Here is a 14069-nt window from a genome sequence, read left to right on the forward strand (position 1 = left end):
GGCACCAGTAATACAGGGACAACTGTTACTCAAAGGAAAGGTTACACATTGTTCATACATGAGATTGTGTGAACCTTCTCTCATGATACTTGGATTTAGACAGAATTTTTGCTCGCCCAAATCAATAAAACTGCTATACTTCAAATGCAAGTTTCCATACAGAGAATATTTGTTACTCACCTGATAGAAGTGACAATCCCAGCTACATGAAGGAGTGCAGTAAAATAGTATAGACAAAAGTCTACAATGCAGTTTCTTTCACTGTAAAAGTTCTCAAAGGGAACACAACTAAAGAACCCATAATCTCATAGCATATTTCACCAGCATGTTTTGGGACTTAATTTTTCCTGCCCTTTTCAACCTTGCTTTACATTTAAAAAATGTTGGTTTTAAGAATGAGGGCACTGAAATTAAAAAATGTAATCTTCTACAGCTTTGCTACATGGTAAAGTGGATTAAAAAGAAAAAGACTCTTTCCTTTCTAAATCCACTGTTTGGTTCTGCTGGGCAGGAATGAGACAGAAAAGTGCCAAGATAAACAACTTACATATACTTTCTTGTCCAGGTGCATTACAATTTGGTTCTGCAAAAAGCAAGATTAACATGTCAACAACAGTGGGGCAGATGCACCAATTTCTTTTCTCAGCTCAGAAGCATCATGAAAGCATCTATTTACATTTGCAATTGCTCAGAAGTTTTAGGCCAGTGTCTAAAATAACTCCTAAACTGCTTTGGGTGCGTTAGCTTTCTGCAGAGGCAGGCAAGTGATGAGAGAGAGGACTGGGAAGCCAACTGCTTACCTTTTTGTACTAACTGAACATCCAAACTCAGTGCAAACAGCTAGAAGCTTTCATGGTGCCACACCACAGAGGTTTCTTCTTTGGCTGAACTGCAGCATACAGCTTTCCCAAAAGAACAGCGAAAGGCTCTGGTGGAAAATACTGTCTGTATACTCTAATATTCTTGACAGGACAAAAACAACTATTCAAGAATTACAGTGAGGACAGGGTTGAATGATACTGCAGACAAAACCAAATCCAGCATCAGCAGGACGGACACTCCCCAGTCTACAGAAATAATAATTACTGCAGGCCAGGAAAATGAGAAGCAGTAATGAAAGGCTCAAGGGTAAAGGGAAAAACAACTCCAAGCAAATAAAAGAACACCACAAGGTATCTGGCTACATTTTATTTCTGAAATTATTATTTAAGGCACAAAATAAATCTAAAAAATAGGGCTGGATGTACGAGGGGAGGGGCAGAGAAATTATCTGAACAAGAGGGGTGTGAATGCAGTCTCTACAATCCAGTTTCAGATCTGACCTGGGAATGCTCCCGGTGTGAGTGGGTGAGGATGGTGAAAGTAGAAGAGCATTCTTAGTTAGGAGAGGTAGGAGGTAGTGGGGTGATTTATTTTTTTCCCCCACCTCCAAATTCACACATATATTGGTTCCCTGGCCAGAGTCAAGTTCCCTTCCCTCCCCTCAGAGACCTCATTACAGTTTGTAAAATAAGACCAGACCACTCAATCTTCCAGTACAAAAGTGAGACCTTGAATCACCCACATATCACAGCCTGCTCACAGAGCGGTGGGCAGCAAGAGGTTCTTGCCCTCATGTTAGTGCCTTGATAGATATTACAGATGTATATGTTTTGCTTCAGACAAACTGTAATTTATTATTTTGTTCCAACTCTGAAGCAGAATCCCAGGCATCCAGGGTGCCCTTGGATAAAGGGTAGGTAGGTATCTAGGTGGAACAGCTGTCATGGAAAGGAAAGTGAAATTTTCAAACGGCCCATGACTTGAGCTATCCAGAAGAAACAGGCTCTCTTGCTGCAGGTCAGACTTTATTTTTCTTTTGGTTCTGAATGCATGTAGTGTATCACACAACTGCCTAAAATAATCCTGCAGAGAGTGGATTTAAAAGTGAATTTCATGCATTGGATCAACCCCCCCAAAACTGGGGTAATTCTTGGTAGTAGGACAGGTTTAAAGGCTCCAAAGATCTCTAGTTTAACTGCTCTGGGAAGAGATCACATCTGTGGACTGGGGGTCACAGAAGGGTCCAAAACGTCCATAGATGTCCTTAGCCCGGACTGCAAAGTAGTATTTGCTGCCAGACACAAACTGCGTAAGAGTGCATGCCATAGGTAGCGGGAGGGCCTTCACTTCCCCTATCTTCTTCCACTGGGAGGGCATAGTGGCACTCGGGTCCTCGTGGTAGGCGTAGAGATGGTAACTGTCCACAGCGGCACAGCTCCGGTCCACCTCCATAACACTCCATGACAACACAATACCATTCTGGCTCTGTACCCGCGCCAGCTTCAGCTGGGGCTTTTGAGGCAGAGAAGTGTTGGCAGCTTCAGGGGGCAGCCGTGGTGGCTGTGGTGCGTCTGGGAGTGGGGCAGGATGTACAGGGCGTGGTGGCTCCTAAGCAATGTAAGAGCAATATGGGAAAGGTCAGAATCTACATCAGTGGAAGGCAGCTTTAATTCATCATTCCCCAGGCAAATGGAAGCAAATGAGCCTGCAATCACCCAACTACCACAACTCTAAGTCCTGTGTGCAGAGGCAAGAGAGCAGCAGCAAATGTTGAGAAGGAGTGGGACCAAGAATGCCATCGGTTCTTATTTGCATATAAATTCCTAGCTCTACAGATGATCGTTGCCACAATTATTTGCCTATATCCTCTTTGCTTCCCACCCAAGAGGTGACAGACTGAACACTGTTCCCTTTACCAAGGCTGAGCAGGCAGGTTCACAATGACTTTGGGCTAATCTACGTTTTGAGCAGCTGTTCCCACATTACCCAAAATACCCCAGGCAGTGGATTTAAGCTGACAACTCATCATCTTTTCAACAGGCAGGCTTTCAGTCACAAAAGGAAGTATGGATAATAGTGCCACACGGATTTTATTACCTTAAATTGATTACAAAAGCTCAGCCTCAGTTTCCAGAAAATTTTGAAATAAGGGCACAAATGTGGCTTTCCATTGATTTTTTTTTTTTCACACCACAGAAACAGTCCTAGGTCTCTCATTTATGTTAGTTAAGATGAATTTAGGAATGTGGTTACAATGAGTACAAAATTTTGTTATTCTTCAAGCCAGGGGCCTTTCAGGTTGGAATCTGGGGTAGTTTTTGTCATCTTAAGTGTTCTGTGTGATATTGGCTTGATTTATTCTCATTATTTATCACTGGGGAATGCATTAAGTTTAATGGTGTCTGGATTGAAAGAATGGTGAGCCACCTTGTTGGTAACAGATTTATCATTTCAGGACACCACAAAATGTGACTGCCCAACAGTGAGTATACAGGCAATGTATTTGGTTCAGTCTCAACAACAAAACCATAGGAAATGAGTCAAAGTAAATTCTCAAATACTTAGGAAAAGGGGTTTGATGTGATGCAGAAGTAATCACCCCCAACAATGATAAAAAAGCCCTCTGAAATTTGGGAGTTGGCAACCTTGAGGGTTTTGTCTGTACCTTGTTCTCCTACCTCAGTTGTGCAAACAGCTACACTGAGGAACTGGTCATCCCATTCATAGGCAAACCATGACTAAACTTTTTAGTGGCAGTTCTTCTGTACCCTTGACTCCACAAGTCAGCTGCAGAAAATTCATGCACCATTTTTCAACATGTGCTACTGGTGATCTGGAGAACTCTGGGGTAAGCTAACAGATCACATAGCTTTTACCATTCTTGGCAGAAGTTGCTGCAGGTGATAGGGTGGTGCTATGCACGTGAACTGGCTGCAAAGTGTCTACAAAGCATTTCACTATTCTGCAGTTCACACTAAGTGATCTGAAAGACATCAATGCAGAGACAAGCCTGTAAACTGCATTAAGCAATTTCAAAAGGACTACTCACAGCATGCACTTGCGGTGGTCGATGATGCACTGTAAGTTGAGGTGCTCCAGATCCAAGAGTTAGTCCATTGTTCACAACATATGCAGTTGTCGGAGGCATTCGTACTGTCATACCTGTAAGAAGCACAATGAATACTTTGAGTATTCAATACTTAAAATCAGCTAAACAGAACAGTGGAAGACCAACTCCTTGGTTCATCTGGATGACACCAAATTTCAAACTGACATGGTCTCCTCAAACTGCCAGCACACTGATGAAATACTGCACAACAACAAAACCAACTCCCATCCTCTGAAGCTGTAAAAGTGAAAGAGCGAGTGCTTATGTCTGCGGAGGGGACAGGATGATGTTTTAATAATTTGTAGCATGAAAGAAATGGGTGGGGAGGGGAAGTGTGGGAGATACAGGGAGCTTAAGTATGAAAAGAAAAATTGCACCACTTTGGGATTCAGAAAGGAAAACAAAAGTGCTGCTGCAGCAGAATGATATCCACTCAGTATTCAAATGCCAGAAGGCTGTGCTGTGGATGGCACTGAAAACAAAAAAAGGTAAGTGACTGCCCAAGAAACTTGTCCTGCCTCACAGAATGGACACCACAATGGATGTTACTCACAAGCATTCCCATTTCATTCTTTGCCACAGCAAACTGACCTGACTGGCAGGAATAAACTAGGTAGTTTTATAGCCTTGTAGATAATATCGAGAACTCTTGCAAACTACCAAGTTTTCATTCATTTTATACTACATCTCACTCTCTTAAGTAGCATTTTGTCTGTTTACGGTTGGAACATGTACGTTCTGTGAGCTCAAAGCTTTTGCTCATCATTATGGGTTGCCTAGGGTGTCCCTCTACTTCTATCTAGAAATACAAGATCTGGGGCAATCTTCACCGCCCCCTAGTTCCACACCTGTATGAGACTGAAGCATTCTAGTACTTCAGAAGTGAAGCTCGCAGTGACACATGTCAGGAAACCACAGCTACTGTATGGTAATTTCTTCTCTATTATAAACAGTCATCAAACTATGACCATAGGTGATGAGTACCAGAAGTCTTTGTAATCTGTGAGTCTGAGGCAGGGAGCTCAGAATGCTAAATCTTAATGCTTTTATAATGAAAGTGCTGAACTCTAGGTAGCTGCTTCACATCTTTTTCCTATTGGCACATCTATCTAAGAAGCTAATGAAGCTGTGCAAACTCCTGTAGGATAAACTGTCACCTGAACTGGCTGCTTCTCATCTATGAGAATCCAATCAGATATGCTGTTTAGCATGACTGTCATTCTACCTCAGGAATTTACAAAAATCTGAAGAAAGGTGGACAGAAATACCTTAATAAGATATAAGATACAAATTTAGCATTATTTCTAGGTAGGCATACTACTTAGTTGACGAAGTACAAAACTCCAATTTGAGAACACTTCAGATGAGTTCTCACAGTTAATCTTTCAAAGACAAAGTGCAGAGATCTTACTCCTGAAGCATCTGCTACTGACACTAAAGACTGTTTCAATGACAATATAAACTAATACACATCAGTAGCAGCATTTCTGAAAACTGTGTAACATAGATGGTGAAAAATACAGTGGACTATAAGAAAAAACTTGTGACAGCTAAAAGGGATCAAGAAACGCAACTGCTTTTTCATTAACAGTACATGAAACCTATCTACCTGGTATGCAAATCTGAAGCCTTGAAATAATCTGTATTCTAAGTAAACTGGTCTTTTATCTACTTACGCTAACCATCCTCCTCCCTTGTCCTGAGGTACAGGGAATGCACAATGCTTTGGAGGAACCGCCATTTTCTTACGTCTTATGTGGCTTGTCAGACAATAGTACTGTATAATACACAGACATACTTTTCAAGCCAGAGTAACAGAACTGCCTCTAACAGAAGCGCAGAAAGGTCCAGGTTTGAAGGGACTGCTGGAGATGATCTGGCCCAACGTTCTGTTGAAAGAATGCTCTTAGATTAGGTTATTCAGGGTCTGGTCAAGCTGAATCCTAATTATTTTGGTGGAAACCTGCCTTGATTTCTGAGAATTTGTAAGCAGACAACTAAGGATAAGCTTTCATTGTATCACTGGACCATCAGGTCAGAAGCACATTACACAGAGATCTGTTGTTGGATGACCTTGCCTGGAAAACTTATCAATTCCCTACTTGATTGAGTTCTCCTAGAAAAGGTCTTAAAATAGCGTATTACCTATTATGTGTTCTTCAACAACACATTAGTTATCTTGCATGTCTAAAACTGAAAGGTATTCTGTAGATATTAATAGCAGTGATGCGTATTTAGTCATAGTAACTGCTCTAAGTAGTAAATTCTGACAAAATTTTTTGTATTTTGGTACAAAAGAAGAAAATACTACTAAAAATAATTAACATAAGTGAATGCATGGTTAAGTACTCAAAACTCCTTCCAAAACAACAGACAGATCACACATCTAACTTGTAGCTAAGGGTAAAGATGAAGAAAACTAAGTGTGGGCTGAGGTTACCTTGCCTTTTATGGCCTTTTGCTAACAGGAACACAAGATAGAGACATGCCCCTCAAAAGATACTGTTGGTCAGAAGAACTTGAACTCAAATGCACATGGCACAAGAGTATAAGAAGGAATATGAACAAGTATTCTGAAGAGAACAGCAATTTCCTCACACCCTGACATTTCATAGAGAGCGCTCAAGAACTGTCTGATCAACTTCTGTTTAGCTAGCACAGCCGATTTTTCACAGTCTATGGCAATGCAGCCGAATCCACTTGCAAGAGATACTTAGAATTAAATTGCTACAAACATACATGGATATTCTCCTTTCCAAAACCTGTTGTTTCAGAACAATGCATCAATTATTTCTGCACAAACCTACATAGGTACAGTCTTACGTGGCTCAAGCATGCAATGTTCCAAGTGTTCAGATGGTGTCTAAAAAATCACTACCTGGACATCACAAAAGTAGGCTCCTACTCAGTGCACTAGAACAGGGAAATTTATGTTTAACATAACAGTGTTAAGATAACCATAGTGTAGAAATTATGGGGAGCTAAGAAAAGGCAGTTAAGATCCACCATTTTGTAAGAGAATATAAACTATCATTTAACTTTAAGGTCTTTATTTTTGACATCTACTACTCATTTCAGAAAATGAGTTTACTCATATGGGAAGATACCAGTTACACATTTGCAAAGTCAAGATAAATGTGCTGACACCTCTAGTCAAGTTAACTCAAACATGCATCAATTTCTAATACACTTGGTGAGAAATTTCATCTGTCCAGGCCTAGAGATAATACGAAAATTTGCTGGTCACAGAACATCAGAGATTGTTAAGGAATTACATTAGGATGCCTGATACAGATGTAAATTTTAGACAGGAAATCAAACACGATTTACTACATACTTGTATGTTTTAATCTTACTCCATAATAACAAAATGGTCTCTAACTATCTACAAACAGTGGTGCTCATTGTATTACCTTCTGCTACCTTGTAAAGTATTGGGCATGTCATCCAGAGATGCTTAATTGGCAGAGCTAGTGTCTAAGATGACCCAAATCCAGTTTCTCCTTGTTCACATAGCTGCAGGGGGAATGACTTCTTAATAGCCTGAGATTTTCTCAAGTTTGTAAGCTAGAAAAAACACCTAACATCTGTAATTTGGAATAGTATTGTAAACAAACAACAAACCCAAAACAAAAAAACAAACCCCACATCCATCAGGTAGAACATATCAAGCTGTGTCATGCTAAAATGTGCATGGAAGAAAGCATCCCCTACCTCCAGTCTGTGGGTTGACTGGCCTTAAACCTGGGCTTGGCACTATAGCCCCTCTTACAGGATTCTGAGCTGGTGGTGCAGGAAGAGTGGTATAGACCACCTGATGGTTAGCAGGGGCTCTTGGTATAGGAAGTTTCGCTGCAGTTTGAGTCACTGGCCGATGAGTTACATTCACTGTTGTCGGAGCTGGAAAAAGACAGACAAAGCATAACCTAGAATGGAATTCCATGACATTGAGCTGATATGCCTATTCCAGAATACTCACCTCCTTTGGAAAATTGACTTTTCTGAGCCATGCAAAATAAAAACTGTCTCTGAAATTCTATCTGCTTTTGATAATCCAAGAAAAGAGAAAACAGCCTAAACAAACAGTAATTTTCACCTGAAATAATAACGCAAATCTATATACAAATTCCAAATACGAAAGATAAACATAATACACCCCCCCTCCCCCCCCAAAAAAACCCAAACCCAACCAACCCATCCTGAATGTAAGCACAGCTGTGGAGAATATAAAACCCACCACCAAAGAGTCTGTAAAACAGATCAGTCATAAGACAATTCTAATGCCAACTAATCTTCAACAATCATCTACAGAAGAAGAGAATAAAATAAAGAAAAAAAAAGAGGATCTATGTTTCTTTATGTTAGAAATAAATAAAAAAAAATAAATCACACTGCAGACAAAATAACATTTAACTAGGGATGGAACTTCCATGTCAGCCTTGCCATTCACTCTGCCAAAAGGATTAATTGCCAAGTGCAGGTGGACAGAGCTAGGAGCGATGTTGCGAATTTTTTTTTCCTCACTGCTACAGGTTTCTTCTCCCCCACTTTTACAAACAACAGTATATTTAATAATTTCTGTGACCATCTTTAGCATCATTTCTTCCTCTCCATAGAATTAATTTGATCCTGAATTCTTTCCAAACCAAAAGAACTATGCTTCCCTTTCACTTCATCAGTTTAAAAAAACAAAAAAGTTATGGGAAACTGACTAGAATGAAGATTAAAAAGTGATTCGAACATTCTGAATGTTCACCTGAAAAGGTTAGCACAATGTAGAACACACAAGAGTCCAGTTTAAGAAAAAAAGCAGTCACTGCATTCACATAGTGATGTAAAATTTAGTTACCTGTAGGTAATACATGTATGGTCGTCTGGGAAGGTCCACTTGTTGGCACACCTGTCTGCTGCACAGGGTTTGGCTGCAAAGGCTGCAAGGGGCGAGCCAAGGGCTGGCTGGATATGCTTAATCCTGTAACAGGTGTCTGGTTCTGCTTCTTGCCATCTGCTTTAAAACAAAATAAAGTCATAGACAATAGCAAACACAAATTAGAACATCACAGAGTTTTAAAATCTTTTTTCCACCTGTCATTCATAGATTAGCAGAGAATATTTCCTAGTGTGACATTCTTTGATCTTTTCACTTGGCAAACAAAACTGTAGAAAATTCATTCAACTCCCCTCACTTTCATCATCTCAATTTTTTCTCCCCATACTCCATAACGTTTCATTCTGTCATCATGAAGTCTGTGTATTTCAGCATCATTTGGAAACCTGAATTTAATGGAACACTATGCCAAAGTCTTTACAAGTTTCTACTAAAAAAAGAATAGCCTAAAAGCTTAAAAAGGCCTAAACACTGCTGTACTCAATTTGTTTCAAAAAAGTGATAAAGCTCCCTAAATAAATCTTGCCTACCTTTGATGATTACATCCTTTTATTATTTGCTGACTCTTCCCTTTGTTCAATCTGTTAGTCAGCCCTGTTTGTTGCCATTTTGAATTTTCATGCTATTTTCTTAAAAAAGGGCAATCACTTTATTATTTATAGAAAAACGTAAAAAAGAGGATTTAAGCTGTTTCTCACATTGACACCCTACTCCACACGACTTACTGATTTGTGAGAAGTGACAAATAGTGTCTGTATCTGTATTTACTACAGCAGTTATCTTTTCCTGCTTTAGTTTATTTGTGACAACATAAAATACTCATTTGAGTGCAAGTCTGTATGTAATCAAGCTTCTGCACAATATGAATAAAGAAGAATTCAGAAGCTTTTGCCTGGATATTTCAGCTAGATTACAGCAGTAGTGGGCAAAGACTGCACCACCAAAACCTAAAACACACAACATAAAAGAGTAGGTTTTAAGGGCACTCATTCAAAAATGATTTGCCGTAATAAAATTGTACATGCAGCAGCCACTAATTTAGTAAAAGAGCACACAATATAAAAATAAAAGATACATTAATTTGTATTTTACTCTTGAGAAAACGTATCAACAATATATTGATGAACACATTTAGAAACCATCAATTAAGTAGACTAACTAGATTTCAAAGCATTAAGAACAGGGTTAATGGCAGTGTAGCTCAAAATGTTGGGTTTTTTAGCAATTGGAGACTATTTTGATGGTCTCACCAAGCTGTCTTTAACACCAGATACTAGTAGCTTGAAGTAGCACTACCCTTCACAAACTGCTATATGATAAGTTAAATTCAAGACCTCAAAAATAAAAGACAATATAAATTGCAGACCATATTGTCTTTCTGTAGACTGAATAGCTGAGCTACTTCACTGAAGCCATCTGATAAAAACATAATTTTCTTTTCTTTCTTTCTTCAAAGTCTATACAAGGAGCAGTAAAGGGATACTCATTTTGAAAACAAAATGTGAGATGTTTCCTGCTCTTTCATTAATAGGTTTTGTGATTAGTTCAAGCTTCTTTTATTTTCCATAAGTATGAGACATGCCCCAGTGTTCAACAAATAATTTGACTCTGAAGAGATTCCTACAGAGATGCATACACCTGTTTACTTTGAATATTTACAGACTGATGCACATTTCAACTGTCACTGGATAATGTAAGTGATGTGAGTGTGTTCTTAGTCATGACCTACAGAAGAAATGCTCATGAATCAACTAGTAAAAACCCAGATACACTACTGCTGTAAAAATGTAGTTCAAGTGAAAATGACAGTCTGGACAATGTGAGGGCTTTTTTGGTTTTGCTTTTGTTTTTAATCTCACACAGAAGCAAGTGCATTTTTCCCTGACAAATTAAGAGCCCTGCTGAGATTCCAGTTGCTGGAAACCAGGTCGGAATTGCACCAGCCACAGGAAATGATAAAAGATAACCAACTAGACTTCGCTAAATAAATGGGAACAAACAGGAAAGGCTAATTTAGAAGATAACCAACTAGACTTCGCTAACTAAATGGAAACAAACAGGAAAGGCTAATTTAGCTACTTAAGTAAAAAATCAGCAAGGAAAACAGGAAGACTGAGTGCATAGTCAGCACAGGACTAAGGTTAAAAGTCATATGGGAACAGTTCCAGTGCTCAATGAACACAGGATCATATTAATTAAAAATGTGGACCTGGAGGACACAGAATAATCTGATTTATGGAAATGAGCATAAAATGGAAAAGAAGAGGGGCTAATTTCCATACCAGAAAATGGGCCTACAACACTGCAGCTATAGCAGGAAGGACTTTTAATCAGCATACTAATTCAGAAGTGGTATAATGTCGTTACAGAACAGCAAATATACCATAAGCTTGTTAAAGAATAAGACAAAAAATGATCCAGAAAACTACAGATTTGTTAATCAGATAAAATAGCTTATGAAATAAAAAACTGATGCTGTATATATTTAATCATTTTTTCTACAAAAAGATAAATGCAAAAAAAAAAAAAGAGGAACATCAAGAGTACACTTGTGTAACTTGCTTAGATTACAAATCCACTTTAGACTAGGGGTAGATACCAGCTAAATCTATTATTTGTCTTAGTATTCTTATGAAATAATTTGATGTAGTGATCTACACAGATATTTAATAAAAGGGACAACAAGGGGACTGTACAAGTACAGCAAGATACTTGCAGACAGAAAAGTATTTAGATTATTCTTTGATAAAAGGATGACAACAATTGTTCTGAACAGAAATTAACAACACTTTCTCAAATGTTACGCAACATTTTCATTAATAATTTTTGCACACATCAGAAGGTGTGCACTATGTTTAGTTGCCACCAGTATGGAGGTGGACCAAAATATCACACAGGAACAAAGGTAAGACTTGAGAACTAGAAAAAAGGTGACACTAGAGAGTGCAACACGACCCATTTAGGAATTGGTAAGAACTTCTACTATTAACGTGGGAAATCATGTGCGGGGCAGTGAAGATGATCAGGAAAACCGGCATATGTTGTTAATTATGGAATGTCTGTGCGTTGCTTGTCTGATAAAGAAGAGAGGAAATGCAAATCTAGGCTGCATCAGGCAAGTGTTTCCACAGTGTGATGGTAATACTTTTTTCCCCTACATGAAGCACTATTTGAATGCAAACTGCTGTATGTAAAAAAGGGGCTGGAAGTTAGAGACAGGTGTTTCTGTGTTAATAAAGTGGGTTTCGAAATGCCAAACCAACAGCTGCTGAAGGACAGCTACTCTGGTTTGTAGGAGTACTGTGTCCAAACCCAGTGGCTCAAGCATGATTAGAGGTCCTAGTCACTAGGACCTGTTTTAGTGACACTAAAACAAAACAAAACCAAAAAACCCCACAAACCCCACCCCCAAAACCAACCAAACAAAAATCCGCCACCCTCAAAACATGATTAGCCCTTAAAGATAATGCACAGGGTTTTGTTTATCCACCATGACTGAAGACTGGGCCTGATGACAATCTATATAGGTCTGCTCTTCCATGACCCAATACAGAAACTCTGATTTCAGCTTAATAACCTCACAAAACATCTAAAAATTCCATAGTTGTTAACCTAAAATTTAAGTCTAATTTACCCTATATGTATACTTTGGTATACAGTATTACAGATATTAATTATTGATTCAAATGGAAACTTCATTGGAAAAAGTAAGGCATGGAGAGTAGTTTACATGAACAGGTTTAAAAATCCTCCACAATATTAAAATATAGTTTCAACCCAATTCTTTAGTAATTTCAACCAACAAGGACACACATCGTAGTTATATACTACCATAGTTGTACCAGGAGAGATTTAAAGGGCAGCACATAACAGACATCTCTCTCCAGATATTAACATCTATTTAAATGCCTTTTATAAGTAACAGAATTAGGTTTACTTAGTATGCAGGTGACAGCGCTTTAAACAAAATAATCAGGATCTGAGCGTTTCCAGGAACACTATGTAAGTGTTGCTCTTCTATTTGAATTAGTACTGAACTGATATTCCAGCATACTGCAGTAAACACAATAAAGCTGGAGGTACTTTCTATCCTGAGGTTGTGTACCAATAAATCTAGAACAAATTAAAACTTGCTCCACATTTGCTGTAAACAAAGTGCAGCAGAAAAAATATTTGGCCAAAGGTATATACATGCATATGATTGTGCAAAAGCTGTCAGAAGTGTACTCTTCCTGTTTTTAACCTGAATGCTATTATCAGAACACTTGAATTACTTCCCAAGAAACTTGCTCAAAATCCTAGAGATGTGTTTTCACTACATGGTGAAACTCAAGCTTTTATTAGGGTTTGAGTCCATACATTTCTACTGCTTATATGAAAAATACTGACTCTAAACATAACGAACTCTAAACATAAACTAATCTGCAAGGCTGCAGACTATGAGTGAGAGTCTGGCTTCTGCTCTGCAGTGAAGAGACATACAGGAGCTAACCCAGCCTGAAAGTACCCCACTAACCCTCTTCCTGATGAAAGGACCATTTTCTAAAACCTGACAACTAAGGGGAAAGAATCTCAGAATATCCCACAGGAGAAAATTGTTAGAGAACTGGCTCAAGCCCCCAAAAAAGAAGCTGAGGAAGAATTAAGTTACTATACTGTAATGCAACCGCAACTCTGCCATGGCTGCTAGCACTTCTACTTAGAGAAGCATTCTTACAGTTGCACATGCAACCACAGTGTTGCTCCTTTATGGTAACTGTGAGGTGAAGACATACTTTATGCAATCAGGGAAGAAAAAACTCTCTGAAAAATGTTATTTTTGATAGAAAAAGATTAGCTGAAATACATTACAATACTGCGACATGCTACTTTAAAACATACCATAAATCCATTTAGATCTGTTTGTATCTTTTACAGGATATTAAATAGGACTGGGGAGCTTAACCTTACCTGACAGATTTCCACAGTCCAAGTGCAACCATTTTTCTTATGTTTTTGAGAACTAACCCTCAGAAGAGATGACAGTGGTAAAAACTTGATTCCCTATGCTATTCTGACACTCAGCTATGAGATTCACAGAATCATCAAAATCCTGGCTGGAAAGGACATCTGATGGCTGTGTAATCCAACCTCTTGTTGAAGCTGGACTGTCACCAACACTAATTCAAATGAGTTGCAGTTTTGCCCAGCTGAATCTTGAGAACATTCAAGAGTGGAGTTTCTACCATCCCTCTGTGCTGCACTACCTTC

The 14069-nt window shown here is 38.8% G+C and overlaps 1 protein-coding gene across 2 annotated transcripts in view; it reads right to left on the reverse strand.

The window, feature by feature from the left end:
- Nucleotides 1-1173: 1173 nt before the first annotated feature.
- The window catches only part of ATF7IP (activating transcription factor 7 interacting protein), a 108389-nt gene continuing 95493 nt past the window's right edge, over nt 1174-14069 (reverse strand). Inside the window, exons 12-15 of one of the 2 annotated variants that reach the window (XM_069773795.1) lie at nt 8781-8936; nt 7646-7831; nt 3872-3984; nt 1174-2430 (exon numbers count right to left, since the gene is read on the reverse strand). In XM_069773795.1, coding sequence (XP_069629896.1) covers nt 2014-2430; nt 3872-3984; nt 7646-7831; nt 8781-8936 — 872 coding nt within the window. In that variant the 3' untranslated portion in view covers nt 1174-2013. Of the gene's footprint in view, nt 2431-3871; nt 3985-7645; nt 7832-8780; nt 8940-14069 lie in introns of both variants that reach the window. The other variant, XM_069773794.1, reaches the window with a different exon arrangement.

This window comes from Haliaeetus albicilla, chromosome 28 (genome assembly GCF_947461875.1).
Source record: "Haliaeetus albicilla chromosome 28, bHalAlb1.1, whole genome shotgun sequence".
NCBI lineage: Eukaryota > Metazoa > Chordata > Aves > Accipitriformes > Accipitridae > Haliaeetus > Haliaeetus albicilla.